Raw genomic sequence first — 21225 nt, 5'->3', positions numbered from 1 at the left:
TTTTATAAAGTTCAAATCGTGGATACTTTTAATATAATTCATCCGGGCTTGAATTTAGCTATATATATTTTGTAGAACAAGTTGTATATTCTTCACAAATATTTTGTATGAAATTAAAGTATTATGTTATTGCAAATCATAGTTTAGTCCGCCACTCGCCACTATGCCTTGTGCTTTCATAAATTCAAAATAAAGAGTTTCTCAAACAAAAGTGTAACTTGACAGGTTTAAAGTTAAGGATGTATTCTGTTTCGAATCTTATGTTTGCAAGATTAAAGTCAAGTATATAGCAACTCTATCCACATCAATCTTCATTATCCATTGTTCTTAAAAACAAAAAATAAAAAGAGATTTGAGTCAAATTGCCCCGGTTATGTAGATGCAGCTTCTTCGAAATAACTTAGAATCTCATATTTTGGTAGTCTACAAAAATTTACAAATATATCCAGACCAGCTTCGAAGGTTTCTGAGTTTTTTCTCCCTGTAAACATAATGTCCTCTCATCACCAATGGAAGCTCTTACTAAATTTTGCTTGCAACTCAGCAGATCTAGTCACCAACACTCTGACTTTCTTCACTTTTCAATCCATGAACATCAAAAGAAGAAGAAAAAAGATGTTTATGGCGTCTACAATACTAAGGGACCTGATCAGCTGTGTTGTCCTGGTCGGTGGTGTTTGTTACGTGTTTCTCCTTCTCATCCATCATTTCCCCGTCTGAAATCGACGATTTGCAGTCTGACGATGTGTTGTCCCGAGAACTACAACTACCAAACGACGAGGCTCTGCTTGAAACTGGTGTTGCCAGAAATGTTGGTTTTGCTTGTCCTGCCATGATTACAAGATACTTCTCTTCCAAAACAGGGGGTTCCTTGTTGTTATTGTCGGGTTTCGAATCTCCGGCCTCAAGATCTCTCTCACTTTCGTCCCGGTTCTCCATGTCGCCGGAGATCTTCCAGTAGGAGCAGGCGAGGATTAAGAGAGCAAAAGCAATGAGACCCAGCATGGCAGCAAGGCCTCCGAAGAGATAAGGCACCGGTGAGTGCCATGGTGACCGCTGAAAAGGCACCTGAGACGACGGAGCTATTGAAGAGGTTGCTTGTGTAGTCATCTTTAGTTGAATGTAATTAGAGAGAGAATTGAAGATGTTTGAGATTTTTAATGGGGATGAATGGATTAAAAGGCTTCTTAGCTTAGATTGTATTTATAGATGAAAAGTTGATAGCCTTTGCTTTTTCCTTGTAAATACATAATTATATATGAGGCCATGTTGGGAGCCTACTGGAGCATGGTAGCGTGAGACGTGGGACTCGATAACAGTTTAACCTTATTATGTAAAGGATCATCACTAAAGTAACCAAGACAAGAGTCCTATCATGTAATTAACACTTCTTAAATAGTCCTGCATAGTAAATATTTATTTTCCTAAATATACATTACCAGATTATTAAAATTCACAGATTTTTTTTTTTTTTTTTTTTTTTTTTATTATTATCTCACAAGATAACTTAGAAATAATCTAATATAATGCTACCAAATTAGGATTTAGTTTTTAATGAAAAGTTTACTTTATATATATTGACATTTACCTTATATATTGTTAGGAAGTAAATCGGATAACTACCAAAACTATAAACACACAAGACACAATATTTGCGTGGTTCGGTCAAGTTGACTACGTTTATGGATAGGAGGGAATATTCTTTAGACAAAACTGCAAATTTAGTCCCTGTGGTTTGCAAAAATCTTTGGATAGGGTCCAAAAAAAATTTAACTTGCATGGCAGGTCCAATATCAAGGTTTTTCTGGGTTTTTGGTCCCTGATACACTTGAAAAATCGATTTTACTCTTTTTATTTCTTTTTTCTATTTTCTTTATTTAATTTGGTATTTAAATAATTAAAAAAAACTAAAATCTCTCTCCCTTTCTCTCTCTCTCACTCATCTTCTCATTTGTCACTGTGATCATCCCCTCACCATCGATGGTGGCAATAAGGTTAAATTCTATATTTTTCTATTCATTCCCCTGTCAAATCGATAACAGATCAAATAATCTTTGGTAATTCTAGCAATTTACAACAATTTTAGTGAGGTTGTACTTCTTTGGGTACCCTTTCCGCTAGTCGAAGAGGAACGAAGGATTCTTGTGACCCAAGAACACAACACACACATACACACATTGTCTTCTTGATAGACCTTTAGTTCCAGAAATGACAGATCTGCAACATCAAATTCGAGAAGAGGGAAGGATTAAGATCGATTAGAAAAAGAGGACCAAACCTGGTGTTATTCAGGAAATATAAAAATAGATGAGAGCTCGATCGATTTAGGAGAAAATAGAGTGAATGGAGCTGCATATTTTGCCACCTGATTCAATTAAGAATAAGTCGTAGAAAAGGGCATCGATTTCTTCTTCTTGTTGGGACACACATGAGACGCACGCATCCAAGAGTCATAATTGATTGTGACAACCTTTACAGACAGTCTTCTCCGGTGGTAGCAAAGGGAAAATTGGAATCGAAACCCTAAATTTCAATCAAAACTGAAATCGGGTGTGTTTGTGTGAATGAATAGAAGATGATGGGAAATAAAGTTTGACTTAGGTACAGAGACGATAAGGGCTAGATCTTTCATGTTCTTTATGGTTCTTAATTTCATGTTTGTGGTTGTTTAAGGTGTATGTTTTGTAAATTCTGAAATCGGGTGTGTTTCTGGTTCTTGGTTTCATGTTCTTTGCTCAATAACATATTTTTTTTCTATAAATCTTTCAGATTCATGTTCTTCTGTGTATTCATCTATTTTCTTTTGTATAAATCTTTCAGATTCATGTTCTGTGTTCATCCTTAGAAGGTCATAAACGAGAGAGAGAGAGAGAGAGAGAGAGAGACATATTTTTGAGAAGATCGTTTTTTTGGTGTAGAGTGAGAGAGAGGGAGAGGGAATTTTAATTTAGAATTTTCTTTAATTGTTGGACATAAAAGAAAATGAAAAAAACAAAATTAAAAAGGGTAAATTCGTCATTTGAAATATTTTCAACCAATTTTGGACCAAACCTACAATATAATTCTTATTTTGGACTACTGGTGCAACTCCAAAACTTTTTGGACCAAAGTCCCAATTTTTAACATACCACAGGGACTAAATTTACAGTTTTGTCTATTCTTTATTTAAAAGCTTTCAAACAGAGGTTACAAGTACAATTTCAGAGAGATTCGCCTATCACTCTAGAATTCAAGATACAAAATGACCTAGCATTAGTCTCTATTTATATTTGAGTGATCAGACCTAAAACCCTAGTAGGCCAAGCCCATTGGTCCATAGGCCTATGAAAGTTGTCAACTAATCACAATTGGCCAAGCAGCATCTTCTAAAACATCCATTCATATCATACAACTCATGAGCATCAGCAATACACATGATGGAGCACCTTCTGCCATAGTGGAGCAACATGATGTATAAGTGACGTATCATGAACACTAATGGCCCAACAACCATCATGGTGACACAACATGGTTTAATCCTTGAGCAATACCAACTTCTAAGCATCCTTGAATGATCTTGAGCATCATAGAGGACTTCATAGCATATTTGGCTCTTCAAGGACCAAGATGGTCCAACTTGCACCATGATGATGCAACGAGTGTATGGATGGCACAGCAGCATCAAGTGTGGCACAAGAACATCAAGATTGGAGCTACAACATCACCTTGGCGCAACAGTAAGCTACAAGACACAACAAAGTCATGCATGGAGCAAGAGCATACTCCATGCCTCAACATGAATACCTCATGGCGCAAGAGGGATCCTCATGGTGCAAGAGGAGGCATAATAGCGTAAGAAGGAATGCCCTTGGCGCAACAACATCCTTCTTGGCCCATCAGTTCAACATATGGCGCAACAAGGTTCCATTTTTGCTCCATATCAGTCCTAAGTGCTCCAAACCTCTTCCAAGTGCTCCAAACCCCCTTCTGTATGATCCGTTCATTTGACACTTGATCTGTTCCTTTGTCAGGCGATCAATTCCTTTCTCAGACGATTCGTTCCTTTGTCTCATGCTCCATTAACCCCAAATACTCCATTGAGTTTTAGGTTCTCTAAATGCTCCATGAACATGATCCAAATGCTCGAGTCACATTTAACAATCTCTACCTTGACTTTAGCATCCTCTGAACTCCACTTCGAACAAGAATTTCCTCCCACTTCCTGCCATTCGTCTCCGAAGGGACCTATCTCCTGCGAACATCAACCAAGTCCAAGCAAAACTTGAACTTCTCCGTTGGCAACGAATTTGTAAACATATCTGATGGGTTGACCGTCGTATTAATTTTCAATATTGAAAGCTTGTCTCCTTCCAGAATATCTCGAATGAAATTCAGCCTGACATCGATGTGCTTCGTCTTCTTGTGATACACAAGGTTCTTTGCAAGACTCAAAGTACTTTGACTGTCACAATACAAGATAGGCTTCTCCACCTTTAGGCCAAGACTCTGAATAAGCCCTTGCAACCATATCTCCTCCTTTATTCCTTCCATCATGGGCATTTACTCGGATACAGTTGTAGACAAAGCGACAATATCTTGTAATGTTGACTTCCAATTGATGGCACATCTGAATAAAGTGAATATGTACCACGTTTGTAACTTACCCTTCATCAAATCACCACCATAATCATAGTCACCATATCCCACCAAGGTACTCTTGGTATTAGCTCTATACACCAAGCAAACATCATTCGTTCTCTTCAAGTATCGCAAGATCCACTTTACAAGTTCCCAATGAGTCTTCCATGGATTACTGTTAAAACTGCTAACCACACTAACTACATGAGACAAATTAGGTCTGGTACAGACCATAGCATACAAGACACTTCCAACAACAATTGAGTATGGAACCCTGCTCATGTACTTCCTTTCTTGATTCGTAGTAGGTATAGTGTTTGGACCAAGTTTAAAGTGAGCCGCCAAAGGAGTTTCAACTAGCTTGGACTGATCACAATTGAAGGATTGCAGAACTTTCTTAATGCACTTCTTTTGAGAAATACACAACCGGCCTGCTTTTCTATCCCTTAGTATCTCCATTCCAAGTATCTTCTTTGCTTCTCCAAAATCCCTCATTTCAAAGTCATTTTCAGGGTCGCCTTCAATTCATTTATTCCAGTCATTCCTTTGGTTGCGATGAGCATATCATTAACATATAGCAACAGATATATGTGAGAATATCATGATAATTCCTTTAAGTAGACACAATTATCAAACTAGTTCTGAGTGTAGCCAATCGAGATCATGAATGAATCAAATCTCTTGTATCATCGTCTTTGAGAATGCTTCAAACCATACAGGTATTTATTCAGCAAACTTACATGATCCTTCTTAGAATCAAGGAACCCTTCTGGTTGGGACATATAAGTCTTATCTTCTAAGTTCCCATGAAGAAATGCAGTTTTCACATCAAGATGTTCAAACTCCGAATCAAATGCACGCACCATGGCCAAAAGAACCCGATTTACCTCGTGGTAATCAATTCCTTCTTTCTGAGAAAAGCCTTTCGCCACCAAACTTACCTTGAACCCAGCTGGTGATGGGTTTTGGACATAAGAACATCCTATGTGCTCATACAAACACTAATGCTTGGATCTAGGTTTCTCTATTGTACATGCAAGTTATCCAAGACTATAAACCCTAATTCTAGCATTCAAGTAATCATATTAACATGAGAATAGGTTTAAGATGTTACCTTGATTATTATGTAGCAATAACAATCCCAAATCTCCTTGTATTGACTTTAGAAAGCTTAGAGTCACAAATGTCACTCCTCTAATGGTTCACAAACACCAATAGCAAAAGGATGAAGAGGAGAAGAGAAGGAGGCTGCCCAAAACATGTGGAAACCCTAGAAGGAAGCTTAGCCACGTTTTTGGTCATAAGGGATCTCTTTATATAGGAGGCAATTAGGGTTATCTAACAAGGAAACCCTAATTTGGATGCTTAAGCCCTAAGCAACCCATGGAGCCCTTTCCTTAAGGCCTTGGACGATTTCATATGGGCTTCCCCCATAGAATTCGTTCACCTTATAATAAAAGGCAATCCATGGCCCAAATTGCATATATCTTATAATTACAATTCCAGTCCCTTAAGTTTAATTAATCTCTTTTAGTTACAAAACTAATTACCAATTAATTATTGACTAATATTAATTAAACAATATGATTTCTCCTTTAATATATTATTCCCATAATATATTAATAAATCATATTTAACCTTTCTCTCCATAATTCATCCTATCAAGTTGCTTTGGTGAAGGCAACCCAAAAGGACCATGCACCATCGGGTCAAGTACATACCAAAATAGTTATGGACTTAGACATTAATCCAACAGTCTCCCACTTAGATAAGTCTAATAACTATTCTTCGTAAGACTTCAGATCTTGATCCGCAATCGTAGCTTTCCAAAGCCGCTATCAGATACGCGTGTCCTTTAGATAAGGGATCATATATTCCTCCATTCTAGATATCGTATAAGACATGATTTCAAATCATTCTCTTTCTACTATTTCTCGATTTCCAATTTATAACAACTGACTAACTGAACAAATCAAATTAGCCCTAGCCCGGCCGAGCATTTACGTTTGTCATCATCAAATCATCGAGGGGCCAAAAGATATCGCTTTTATCCTACTTTGGATAAAAGGAACGGATAAACTTTGATACAATGCTTGCTTGCACTTACTCACCAAATCACACACAACAATATGTTTTATAACACCAAGTTACTAGTGCATTTACATATTATCAATGTGTAACCGATTCGCAAGATACAACTCACACATCTCGGTTTCAAGAATATAAGATGTTATCGTCTCACCAATCATTCGTGATACAATTCATGGAGTGATCCAAGTGAGCGTGGGTTTAATCCAATGCTCAAATCATATTCATAAGCACTCATGAACGTTGCAGCAAACATTTGCTTATGTCTAATACTCTTTTAGACAATCCACACACCAATTCACGACAGTCTTTATTCATATCTACTTCCAACATATGAACGACTATGGCCCGTTCGAATAATTCAACTGTTCTTAACCAATTAAATTATTCAGGAAATCAAAACATGCAAATGTGAAACACAAGAATAATACTAATCCCATATGGCCTCAAACCTTTGAGTATAAATAAAACACCTTTTATTTATCACCATCCCGATTACTCATTATTTGTCATTTCGGGTAATCAACTTCTTACTTGAATTATTACACTTGTCCCATGCTCTTAGCATGCACACAATGTTAACCTATGGTTCTTACTTTGTAAAATAGATCAAATTGAACACATTTCCAATCATTCTCATTTCACAACTCCAAATCCTTTTTCATAAGTGAAAGAATATCAAATTCTTACTACTTATAGAATATGCTAGATTCTAACATTCTATGCAATGATCATTTCGTAATGTCACTGCACCAAGTCACAAAGACTATTGCCAATGATATTACAAAGTCCTCTTACCGAGATTGTTACAAGACAATTCCATGGACGTGATGTCTCTCACTCAAAGTACATTCTTTGAACATCCTTTTACATAAAAGTTTCTAATCTAGACATATATCTTCAATATTCAATTCCCAATATGGACACGTTTCCATATTTTCCGTATGACAACTTATTCTTAATAGAATATTATCTATTCATAATAATGTCGATATGGTCCATCCAATATGGAAACATTTCCATATTTTCCAATACTATACTTCCAACTACTCACAAGCGACCAATCCTCGGCGAACTTTGGATTGTCCTTTGATAGTTGTTTAATTATACTAGTCAAAACTGATTATTGTCCTTTTTCCCTTTAAATGCACTAGACATTTGGAAAATTTTAGAATGGTCAAATATTGTAGCATTTGCAATCGATCCTATACCCGAAGCATATGGGACACAATGCATAATGTCTTACATAAAGATTTGATACTTTATCAATCTTTCGCCATAATATTTCATTTGCTATGTTCTCAAAATTCGAATTGTGAAGAGGAATGCCGTAATCATAATCGAAATTTAAGAACACACTATGTACCTTTGACTAAATTTATTAACAATCCACAACCTAAGCCTTTAGATTTGAAATGAAGCATAATATTCTCTCCCTTAATTATAGCAAAACAACTTTACAACCCTTACGACTTTGCAAGGTATAACTCTTGTTTTCTATAATTAATATTGTCAATCTTGCAATACGTGCCTTAATAATCATACAATTATAACATTTATGTTCCCACTATCATGATGATTATTATAAAACATAACACTTATGCTCCCACTAGCTTTGACATGTATTCATAAACATCTTAATATTCAGAAAAACAATACCTATTGAATTTCTTAAGTCCATGTTTCTAATACTTAATGCTTTGATAATCTTTTATCAAGGCTTCTTGAACTTATACACCTTTGCCTTAGATATTTTATATGTGCGTCTAAACAATTAAGACTAATTGCCAAACCTCACAATTCAAATTGTGGAAAGGGATACCGTAACCATAATCGAATTCGAGAACGCAATTTTACAATCACTATCTTCTTAAAATCTTTCTTAGTGAAAGCATTTCCTCACAATCATTTTCATGAAGGAGGAAATCTTATGACACTTAGATTTAAATGGTGTATGTGTTCTTATCCATGTGAATTTGTTAAAACCAAAGTTTACAACAAATTTAAACTCATATGGATCGAACTTTCTTAATCTCGATTTCTTGCCTTACGGTAGCACAACTGCCCACCATGTCTTCCAAGTAGTTAAGCAGCTCACCTTTTCTTATCAATGTACTTTCCATTGATCAAGGTCCTTTCCTTTTATGCATTCAAACTGAGAACTCATAGGACTCACATGCATAATTAACTCTATTGGATTGGCACATAAACAAAATAATGTCAACACGATAGGTTGTAAACCTCAACTCGTGTGCTAGTGATGATTGATAAGGTTTATTTGATTTGTTCTTGAAACCTTTCAAGACCATTAAGACTCCCACTGACTCCTTGACATATAAGATTCTCATGTCAATAACCATTTCTTGACAAACAAATATTCAAGAGTTAGTGTAGCTTTTATCAAAACACTTCATAAATTGGTCCTAGTTGATCTTTGTCTAATCCAAGACATCACAATTTTCCACATTTGATGAACGTTATAAACCTTTTAATACTTGTCACTCATTGTCACAATCTTAACTCTAAGACTTGTTATTGGAACGAAGTATGATAGACTTCTTGATATAACCATTTCTCCAATCCTTGATTCCTCTTCTTAAACATATAATTGTACTAAGACTCACTTAGATGATCAAGTGAGATATGGCTCTTAATCATTAAGACCTATCATAAAGCATAAAAGCTACTCTCCCTTCTTCTTGGAATGGAGAAACTTTTATCTTTCTGCCTACTTGATTCTTCTTATTCGTTCTGCTATTGATTTAAACTTTTTCAATCAATTCAGAATTACACTTAATCTTGTAAGTATAATCATATTTACTAAACCTTTAGTAAATCATGACAAATATCATTGTTACTCTTATGGTGGGCTTGATTAACACACAACTTTGTGTATTCGATCTCCTAGTCCTTCACTTGACACTTTGTCAATGAATTAGTCTAATTTCCAAAGATGAAATTTCTCATTCATCATGCAACCAAGTTACATGATTCCAAGTTTCTGTCCAATTGAAACTTGGGCGATGAGAAACTCTCCCTATTTGGTAAATTCTCGACTTTCCATAAATAACATAATAAGAACCAAATCCATTATTGCTAATATTCAAACATCAATTTTTCATATATGCCATTGCAAGGATAAATAAATAATATAAAATCAAAATTTATTTTATTGCGGAAAAATTTGTCCTTACAATGCAATTCATTGAAAAACTATGCTAATACATCTTTCTTAGCAATCTAATTCTAACTCTAAGTAGTAGCTCAAGAATCTAATCTTTGAGAAATGCGATCGAAATCCATTCCTTCACGGTTAGATTATGCTCACTTCTTCCATCAATTGTGATCTTATCACATTATGTATTAAGAATCTAGAATAGAAGCTTAAAAGAGTTAGTTAATGGATTTTACCTATATTAGAGCCATACGTTTCGACTCTCCCATCTCTTAGATCTCTTAGGTAAATGGGGCAGCTTCGTCTCCAATGCCCTTTCTCTTGGCAATAAAAACAAATTGACTCTTTTGGAACATGACATGGAACTACTTCAGACATTGCCTTTCTCTTATGATCAAACTTTTCGATCATAGCATGTCTTTCGTTGTCATTGTCTATATCCATAGAGGTCTTGAAGGCAGATTCACCAATCAACTTTGCTTTTCTATTGCGCCAAACCATTGCTGATTCAACAACAATAAGCATATAGGTGAGATCTATAAGGGTCACGTCGCGGTTCATCATATAGTACTCTCTTATGAACTCACTATATGAGATAGGAAGTGACTGAAGAACCCAATCAACAACCATTTCCTCACATACAACGGATCGCAACATTCTTAACCTATCAATGTGTGACTTCATCCCTAGGACGTGTGCACACACCAACTTTCCTTCATTATGTTTACTTGCCAAAAGGGCTTGAGTGATCTTGAACTTCTCAAGCCTTCGAACTTGTGGGTTAGGGAGAATAATTGGAGGAGGTGGAGGAAGTGAAGCATGATTTATTATTCCTCGATCGAATCGTGGAATATCATCTTCATGTGGAAAGCTTGTTCCACGGGATTTGGGAAGACCATAGTTGTCGAACTTTGACATCTACAAAACGGGAGAAAACGAATTCAAGTTAGTTGATTGATTGAGTCCTTAGTAAATCACCCAAATGAGATACTAAGGCTAGGACCCAACACAATATTCTACAACTCGGGAGAGGGATGCCGTAACCCAAATTGCAGAACATTTAAAGGTAAGTGAATGACGATTCACTAATTTCCACCATAAAAAAACGAAAAAGAAATTTAAGTTTTAAATCTATGAAAACTTCTAGATCCTATGAGATTCATTGAACATTTCAATGGCATGTTTAAATCTCGATATGCCCCTCTTGTTTGTGACTGGGATGCCGAGGATCACAAAGCGGGTGTGAATAACCATGCAAACTACATGGTGCCCCCACATGTTACAGTCACCTATTCGATGTGCCGGTAAACCACACACGCTCCACCGAACTATGACAAACATTGAGTCACCCTTTGCTACCTTTGCTTAGAACCATTTAGTGTGCCGGTAAACCACACACGCTCCACTAACGTCTTCGCAAGGGCACAAAGTATAATTTCATGGAATTGCATCAATTCACTTTTGCCTAAGTAACTAAGATTGGGAATTTGTACAACATTTAGTTACTTTAGTAATTTACTATACTTATAATGGAAGGTTTCGTCCTATCCTACCCGTTTGGCTAACGACCCTCCACTAGTCAAGAGTGCGGTGGGTAAGAGTGGATACCCATTCAATCGCCATTTTATAGGAAATTTCCTTAAACACCCCTTATAGACCAGCTTCGTGAATGAGGCCTACTAACGGTAAGACTGACTTTTACTCATACATATATATAATGTTCGACTTTTAATGTTATATATATATAGTATAGAGTGTATTTTACACTTTTAAAATACTAGGTGGTTTATTTAACAATTATACTTTTAATTCAGTTAAATTGTTAACCTAAACTTTTATGGATTTATTAAACCTCTTTTAATTACACACCTTAATTAATTAATAAAACCATAAGGGTGTGATTTGAACCTTTTCAAAACAATATTAGGGTTTTAGAATTTAACATTCCTAAATTAAACCTTTAATCAACTTTTAAATTCCAAAACTTGAGGGCAAGTTTTGAAACATTTAAAAACATTAGGGTTTAAAATTTAAATATACATCAAAATTAAACAACTAATCAAAATTTAAATTCCAAAACTTGAGGGCAAGTTTTGAAACCTTTTTCAAAACATTAGGGTTTCAACTATTTAAATTTCAAAACAACAAAACTTTTGGGTTCAAATTTAAACTATAAAACCTAAAGGGAAAAATATGAAACTTTTCATAACACAAGGATCAAATAACAAATAATCTTAATTAACATTTAATCACATAATTATCCATCTTTGATTTATTTAATGATTTCTTGCAAAACAATTTACGAATTTAATCAAAATAATTAATCAATTATCACATAAGGAAACAAATATTTTATTAATTGATAAATATCTTCAATTAGATCAAGAATATAATCAAATATATCATAAAATCGGATTTATATTGATCTAATATGATAAGGCAACTATCCTTAAGCAAAAACAACAAGAAATCCCGGTTTTCCCTCTCACTGACCAGCCGACTCGTCGAGTCGGACATGGACTCGTCGAGTTCATCATGAACTCGGCGAGTTCATCTAAAAAACTCGACGAGTTCTGACCCTAGAAGCACAAAAATCGAATTTTTTCAACATACAAAGCATCAATACAATAGAAACCAATCTAGGCTCTGATACCACTGATGGGTTTTGGACATAAGAACATCCTATGTGCTCATACAAACACTAATGCTTGGATCTAGGTTTCTCTATTGTACATGCAAGTTATCCAAGACTATAAACCCTAATTCTAGCATTCAAGTAATCATATTAACATGAGAATAGGTTTAAGATGTTACCTTGATTGTTATGTAGCAATAACAATCCCAAATCTCCTTGTATTGACTTTAGAAAGCTTAGAGTCACAAATGTCACTCCTCTAATGGTTCACAAACACCAATAGCAAGAGTATGAAGAGGAGAAGAGAAGGAGGCTACCCAAAACATGTGGAAACCCTAGAAGGAGGCTTAGCCACGTTTTTGGTCATAAGGGATCTCTTTATATAGGAGGCAATTAGGGTTATCTAACAAGGAAACCCTAATTTGGATGCTTAAGCCCTAAGCAACCCATGGAGCCCTTTCCTTAAGGCCTTGGGCAATTTCATATGGGCTTCCCCCATAGAATTCGTCCACCTTATAATAAAAGGCAATCCATGGCCCAAATTGCAATTATCTTATAATTACAATTCCAGTCCCTTAAGTTTAATTAATCTCTTTTAGTCACAAAACTAATTACCAATTAATTATTGACTAATATTAATTAAACAATATGATTTCTCCTTTAATATATTATTACCATAATATATTAATAAATCATATTTAATCCTTTCTCTCCATAATTCATCCTATCAAGTTGCTTTGGTGAAGGCAACCCAAAAGGACCATGCACCATCGGGTCAAGTACATACCAAAATAGTTATGGACTTAGACACTAATCCAACAGCTGGTTCAACTCCTAGTATCCCTTCCTTCTTCTTAAAGATCAATTTGTATCCCACTGGTTTTGCTCCCTTTGGTAATGGAGGAAGATATCATGTTTCATTTGTATCTAATGATTGAATTTCTTCATTCATGGCCATCAACCAATCATTTCCTTCTTTACTCGCTACAACCTCTTTATACGATTGAGGCTCCTCAATGTCAATGTCTTCTCTAGTTGCTAAAGCAATAGCAATAGAGTCGAGTTCACCTGAATTCACACATCCCACATATCTATTAGGTTGTTGGATAACCCTCTTTGATCTTCTCTTTGCTGTATATTTAGACCCATCATCTTTCTCGGCATCAGCACCGCTAGACGAACATCCTGTGGGTTGCTCTTGGGTTTCATCTTGTCCAGGCTGTTTACTTCCACCTTGCTCTTTCTCACATATCACATCTCTGTTTGGAGTTTGAGTTGTAAACTCGACCTTCTGGCTAGCACCCTGATCTTTTTTCCCTGCTTGACATGTATCACTGTAGGGTTTTGAGCATTCTAACACTTTTATGGTGTACATGCAACCCTAAATGCTATGGATCTATATTTTCTCTATTATACATGTATACATTCAATATTCCAAAGCATCATCCTAACTAGCATACAATGAAGCATAAACAACGTGAAATACAAGTTAGATGACATACCTTTTAGTGTAGATGGAAGCCTTGAACCTTTAAGAGCTTAGCACCAATAGTATGAATGCCTCAAATGGAATCACAACACAACTAGGACAAAGGATAACTTAAGAGTGGAAGCCTTATACTCAAAATTGGCTATGGCTCTCCAAGAAAACATGCATAGGGCAATTTCATGAGATAGGGGTTTCTTATATAGTGTGGCAACATTAGGGTTATACCAAGTAAACCCTAATGTGCATGACCTTCCATATTCTTCATGCTCCATGGGTTTAAACCTCCATGGATCATCCATGGGTCACCACATGGGTTTATCCCAACATAAAGTACTGTGGATCATAAGCCCACATTACAAGAATGAATGATTTACATAATCAATCCCCATATATTTAATTAGTCGCTTTTGATCACCAAATTAATTCTTGATCAATACTAATTAAATAATATGATTTCATATTAATATATTAAAACTTATAATATATTAATAAATCATAAATAACCCTTCTCAAAAGTCTATCCTATTAAATTTTCCTAATGATATGCAACCCAAATGGACAATGCTACTCTCGGGTCAAGTACATACCAATTATAATTATGGATTTAGAGACTAATCCAACAATCACATCCTCCCTAGTTACCCATGGTAGATTCATCAAATGTCACATCTTTGCTCATGATAAATTTAGGATTTCTTCCTTCTTCTGTACACCACACTCGATAACCTTTTACTCCTATCGCATATCCTAGAAATATGCACTTCATTGCCCTTGGCTCAAGTTTACCATCATTCACATGAGCATATGCGGGGCATCCGAATATACGAAAACTAGAATAGTCAGAGGATTTCGTGGACCATACCTCTTAAGGAGTCTTCAAGTCAGTAACAGTTGATGGTGATCTGCTCACCAAATAACAAGCAATGTTAACTGCTTATGCCCAAAATTGATTTGATAAGTTTGCAAATATCCACATGCACCTTGCACACTGCATGAATGCTTGGTTCATCCATTCTGCCACTCCATTTTGTTGTGGTGTGTGTTGTACACTACGGTGCCTCACTATACCTTCTGCCTTGCAGAAATTATCAAATGCAGGATTGCAGAACTCCAACCATTGTCAATCCTTAGGGTCTTGACCTATTTTCCATTCCTTTTCTTAACCATGGTCTTCCACTACTTGAACTTCTCAAACACCTCATCTTTGGTCTTCAGAAAGTATAACCAAACCTACCTTGAATAGTCATCAGTGAATGTCACAAAGTATGAACATCCACCTTGATACTTCACTGGTGCAGGACCCTACAGATATGAGTGAACATACTCTAGGATTTCCTTACTTGTGTGTTGACCGCTACCAAAATTCACTTTTCGATGCCCTTCTCACTTATGTGCCCTAACCAACGATGCCACAACTCTGTCTTGTCATCACCTTCATTCAAGGATTGTGAGATAGCCACCGTTCCCATAACTATACTACTTTCTAGGATATAGATCCCTCCATGATTCATCTTCCTTTCATTATAACAAGAAAACGTTTCGTCACTTTGACCCAGTCACCTTCACTAGCGTACCTCATCCCATTCTTAGCCAATGTACAAAGAGAGATTAAGTTCTTTCGAAGTTCTAGAACGTACAAACAATCTAACTTCCTGACCATTCCATCATGCATCTTGATCTACATCGTACCAATACCTTTGATACTGCTCACCCTATCATCATCCATCTTGACTGTGCCATCCCACTTTTTGAAGAAGTCGAACTAGTCATAGTTATACATCATATGATAGGATGCTCCAGAATCTAAGACCCAAGCATCAATAGAACTTGATGTACATAAATTCAGTACATCACCATCGTCCTCTTCATTAAAACATTCATGAACCACAATAGCAGTGCTATTGCTGATTGATTCACTCTTGGACTTCCCATTCTTCAGTTGTGGATAATTTTGCTTGAAGTTCCCCTTCTGCTTACAGTTATAACACTTGGCATTCGATGAACCTTTATAATTTGATTTAGAACGTGATCTCCCTCTATTTCCCCTTTCCTCTCTTCTGTCATCCATCTCCCTACAAAAAATCCAGAACTAGACACCTCCTCTCCAACTGAAACTTTTCTCTTCAATTCCTTGGACATCAGAGAGTCCTTCACATCATTCACAGTGATCGTTGTCCTACTAAAGAGCATAGTATCAATGACATTCTCATATGAGTTAGGAGGAGAACATAAGAGAATAAGCGCCTGATCTCATCTTCAATTTTCATGTCAACACCTTGTAGATCCAGGATGAGGCGATTGATATTATCAAGATGATATTTTACTTGGGTACTTTTAGATATTATGATAGTGTACAACCTTTGCTTCTGATAGAACCTGTTCGTCTGTGATTTGTTCTGGTACTTGTCATAAAGTTTATCCTAGAGCCTAGAAGCAGTTGTTTGATCCACAACCTCCCTCAATACATCATATTTTAAGCTCAACATATCCACCTTCTTATTAGTTGCCATGTCCACTAGCAGTTTTGCCTCTCCTTCCAGTGCCGCCACACATCCTTGTTGAACCAGAAGAGCCCTCATCTTCACCTTCCACAAGGGGAAGTCATTTCAACCATTGAACTTCTCCAAATCAAACTTGTGAGTAGACATCTTCAATCACATGAATACAAACCACAGCTCTGATACCACTTGTTAATAAGGAAATCGGATAACTAGCAAAACTATAAGCACACAAGACACAATACTTATGTGGTTCAGTCAGAGCTCTTAAATAGAGTTCACAAGTAAAATTTCATAGAGATTTGCCTATCACTCTAGAATTCAAGATACAAAATGACCTAGCATGCATCCCTATTTATAGTTGAAGGATCAGACCTAAAACCCTAATGGGCCAAGACCATTGGCCCATAGGCCCATGAAAGGTGCCAATTAATCACAATCCTCCATGCAACATCTTCTGGAACGTTCATCCATGTCATACAACCCATGAGCATCAACAACACACATGATGGACCACCTTGTGTCATAGTGGAGCAACATGATGTATAAGTGGTGCATCGTGACCACTATGATGGGTTTTGGTCATAAGAACATCCTATGTGCTCATACAAACCCTAATGCTTGGATCTAGGTTTCTCTATTGTACATGCAAGTTATCCAAGACTATAAACCCTAATTCTAGCATACAAGTAATCATATTAACATAAGAATGGGTTTATATCATACCTTGATTGTTATGTAGCAATAACAATCCCAATTCCTCCTTGTATTGACTTTATAAAGCTTAGAGTCACAAATGTCACTCCTCTAATGGTTCACAAACACCAAGAGCAAGAGGATGAAGAAGAGAAGAGAAGGAGGATGCCCAAAACGTGTGGAAACCCTAGAATGAAGCTTGTCCACGTTTTTGGGGCATAAGGGCTCTATATATAGTGAGGCTATTAGGGTTATCTAACAAGGAAACCCTAATTCGGATGCTTAAGCCCTAAGCAACCCATTGACTCCTTTCCTTAAAGGCCTTGGACGATTTCTAATGGGTTCCCCATAGAATTCGTCCAACCTTATAATATAAGGCAATCCATGGCCAAATTGCAATTATCTTATAATTACAATTCCAGTCCCTTAAATTTAATTAATCTCTTTTAGTCACAAAACTAATTACCAATTAATTCTTGACTAATATTAATTAAACAATATTATTTCTCCTTTAATATATTATTTTTATAATATATTAATAAATCATATTTAATCCTTTCTCTCCATATTTCATCCTATCAAGTTGCTTTGGTGAAGGCAACCCAAAAGGACCATGCACCATCGGGTCAAGTACATACCAAAATAGTTATGGAATTAGACACTAATCCAACAGTCTCCCACTTGGATAAGTCTAATAACTATTATACGTATGACTTCAGATCCTGATTTGCAATCGTAGCTTTCCAAAGCCGCTGTCAACTCTGATCGTATCAGATACGCGTGTCCTTTAGATAAGGGATCATATATTCCTCCATTCTAGATATCGTATGAGCACAGCTGCCCACCATGTCTTCCAAGTAGTTAAGCAGCTCACCTTTTCTTATCAATGTACTTTCCATTGATCAAGGTCCTTGCCTTTTATGCATTCAAATGAGAACTCATAGGACTCACATGCATAATTAACTCGATTTGATTGGCACAGAAACAAAATAATGTCAACACGATAGGTTGTAAACCTCAACTCGTGTGCTAGTGATGATCGATAAGGTTTTTTTGATTTGTTCTTGAAACCTTTCAAGACTATTAAGACTCCCACTGACTCCTTGACATATAAGATTCTCTTGTCAATAAACATTTCTTGACAAGCAAATATTCAAGAGTTAGTGTAGTATTTATCAAAACACTTCATAAATTGGTCTTGGTTGGTCTTTGTCTTATCCAAGACATCACAACTTTCCACATTTGATGAATGCTATAAACCTTCTTAACACTTATCACTCAATGTCACAATCTTAACTCTAAGACTTGTTTTGGAACGAAGTATGATTGACTTCTTTATTTAACCATTTCTTCAATCCTTGGTTCCTCTTCTTAAATATACAATTGTACTAAGACTCACTTAGAGGATCAATTGAGATATGGTTCTTAATCATTAAGACCTATCATAAAGCATAAAAGGTACTCTCCCTTCTTTTTAGAATGGAGAAACTATTATCTTTCTACCTACTTGATTCTTTTTATTCGTTCTGCTATTGATTTAAACCTTTTTTAATCAATTCAGAAGTACACTTAATCTTATAAGTATAATCATATTTACTAAACCTTTAGTAAATCATGATGAATATCTTTGTTACTCTTATGGTGGACTTGATCAACACGCAACTTTGTGCATTCGATCTCCTAGTTCTTCACTTGACACTTTGTCAATGAATTAGTCTAATTTCCAAATATGAAATTTCTCATTCATCGTGCAACCAAGTTGCATGATTCCAAGTTTCTGTCCAATTGAAACTTGGGCGATGAGAAACTCTCCCTATTTGGTAAATTCTCGACATTTCCACAAACAACATAATTAAGAATCAAATCCATTATTGCTAATATTAGAAACATTCAAACATCAATTTTTCATATACGCCATTGCAAGGATAAATAAATAATATAAAATCAAAATTTATTTTATTGCGGAAAAATTTGTCCTTACAATGCAATTCATTGAAAAACTATGCTAATACATCTTTCTTAGCAATCTAATTCTAACTCTAAGTAGTAGCTCAAGAATCTAATCTTCGAGAAATGCGATCGAAATCCATTCCTTCACGGTTAGATTATGCTCACTTCTTCCATCAATTGTAATCTTATCACATTATGTATTAAGAATCTAGAATAGAAGCTTAAAAGAGTTAGTTAATGGATTTTACCTATATTAGAGCCATACGTTTCAACTCTCCCATCTCTTAGATCTCTTAGGTAAATGGGGCAGCATCGTCTCCAATGCCTTTTCTCTTGGCAATAAAAGCAAATTGACTCTTTTGGAACATGACATGGAACTACTTCAGACATTGCCTTTCTCTAATGATCAAACTTTTCGATCATAGCATGTCTTTAGTTGCCATTGTCATAGAGGTCTTGAAGGCAGATTCACCAATCAACTTTGCTTTTCTATTGCGCCAAACCATTGCTGATTCAGCAGCAATAAGCATATAGGTGAGATCTATAAGGGTCACGTCGCGGTTCATCATATAGTACTCTCTTACAAAATCACTATATGAGTTAGGAAGTGACTGAAGAACCCAATCAACAGCCATTTCCTCACAGACAACGGATCCCAACATTCTTAACCTATCAATGTGTGACTTCTTCATCCCTAGGATGTATGCACACACAGGCTTTCCTTCTTTTGTTTACTTGCCAAAAGGGCTTGAGTGATCTTGAACTTTTCAAGCCTTTGAACTTGTGGGTTAGGGAGAATAATTGGAGGAGGTGGAGGAAGTGAAGCATGATTTATTATTCCTCGATCGAATCGTGGAATATCATCTTCATGTGGAAAGCTTGTTCCACGGGATTTGGGAAGACCATAGTTGTCGAACTTTGACATCTACAAAACGGGAGAAAATGAATTCAAGTTAGTTGATTGATTGAGTCCTTAGTAAATCACCCAAATGAGATACTAAGGCTAGGACCCAACACAATATTCTACAACTCGGGAGAGGGATGCCGTAACCCAAATTGCAGAACATTGGAAGGTAAGTGAATGACGATTCACTAATTTCCACCATAAAAAATGAAAAAGAAATTTAAGTTTTAAATCTATGAAAACTTCTAGATCCTATGAGATTCATTGAACATTTTAATGGCATGTTTAAATCTCGATATGCCGCTCTTGTTTGTGACTGGGATGCCGAGGATCACAAAGCGGGTGTGAATAGCCATGCAAACTACATGGTGCCCCCACATGTAATAGTCACATATTCGATGTGCCGGTAAACCACACACGCTCCACCGAACTATGACAAACATTAAGTCACCCTTTGCTACCTTTTCTTAGAACCATTTAGTGTGCCGGTAAACCACACACGCTCCACTAACGTCTTCACAAGGGCACAAAGTATAATTTCATGGAATTGCATCAATTCACTTTTGCCTAAGTAACTAAGATTGGGAATTTGTAAAACATTTAGTTACTTTTGTAATTTATTATACTTATAATGGAAGGTTTCGTCCTATCCTACCCGTTCGGCTAACGACCCTCCACTAGTCAAGAGTGCGGTGAGTAAGAGTGGATACCCATTTAATCGCCATTTTATAGGCAATTTCCTTAAACACCTTTATAGACCAGCTTCGTGAATGAGGCCTACTAACGGTAAGACTGACTTTTACTCATACATATATAAAATGTTATACTTTTAATGTTATATATAGTATAGGGTATATTTTAGACTTCTAAAATACTAGGTGGTCAAATTTAATAATTATACCTTTAATTCAATTAAATTGTAAACCAAAACTTTTATGGATTTATTAAACCTCTTTTAATTATACACCTTAATTAATTAATAAAACCATAAGGGCGTGATTTGAATTTTTCAAAAACAATACTAGTGTTTTAGAATTTAACATTCCTAAATTAAACCTTTAATCAACTTTTAAATTCCAAAACTTGAGGGCAAGTTTTGAAACATTTAAAAACATTAGGGTTTAAAATTTAAATATACATCAAAATTAAACAACTAATCAAAATTTAAATTCC

At 35.8% G+C, this 21225-nt stretch overlaps 1 protein-coding gene across 1 annotated transcript; it reads right to left on the bottom strand.

The window, feature by feature from the left end:
• Nucleotides 1–285: 285 nt before the first annotated feature.
• Nucleotides 286–1202, bottom strand: GDU3 (glutamine dumper 3). Its single transcript, XM_079017164.1, has one exon. It carries the CDS (start codon nt 1108–1110, stop codon nt 637–639), a length of 474 nt encoding a protein of 157 aa, XP_078873290.1. The 5' UTR covers nt 1111–1202; the 3' UTR covers nt 286–636.
• Nucleotides 1203–21225: the final 20023 nt, after the last annotated feature.

The sequence above is a fragment of the Lactuca serriola genome, chromosome 8, assembly GCF_051521515.1.
Source record: "Lactuca serriola cultivar US96UC23 chromosome 8, Lser_US96UC23_V15, whole genome shotgun sequence".
Taxonomy (NCBI): domain Eukaryota; kingdom Viridiplantae; phylum Streptophyta; class Magnoliopsida; order Asterales; family Asteraceae; genus Lactuca; species Lactuca serriola.
This window is presented reverse-complemented; position numbering and strand designations above follow the sequence as displayed.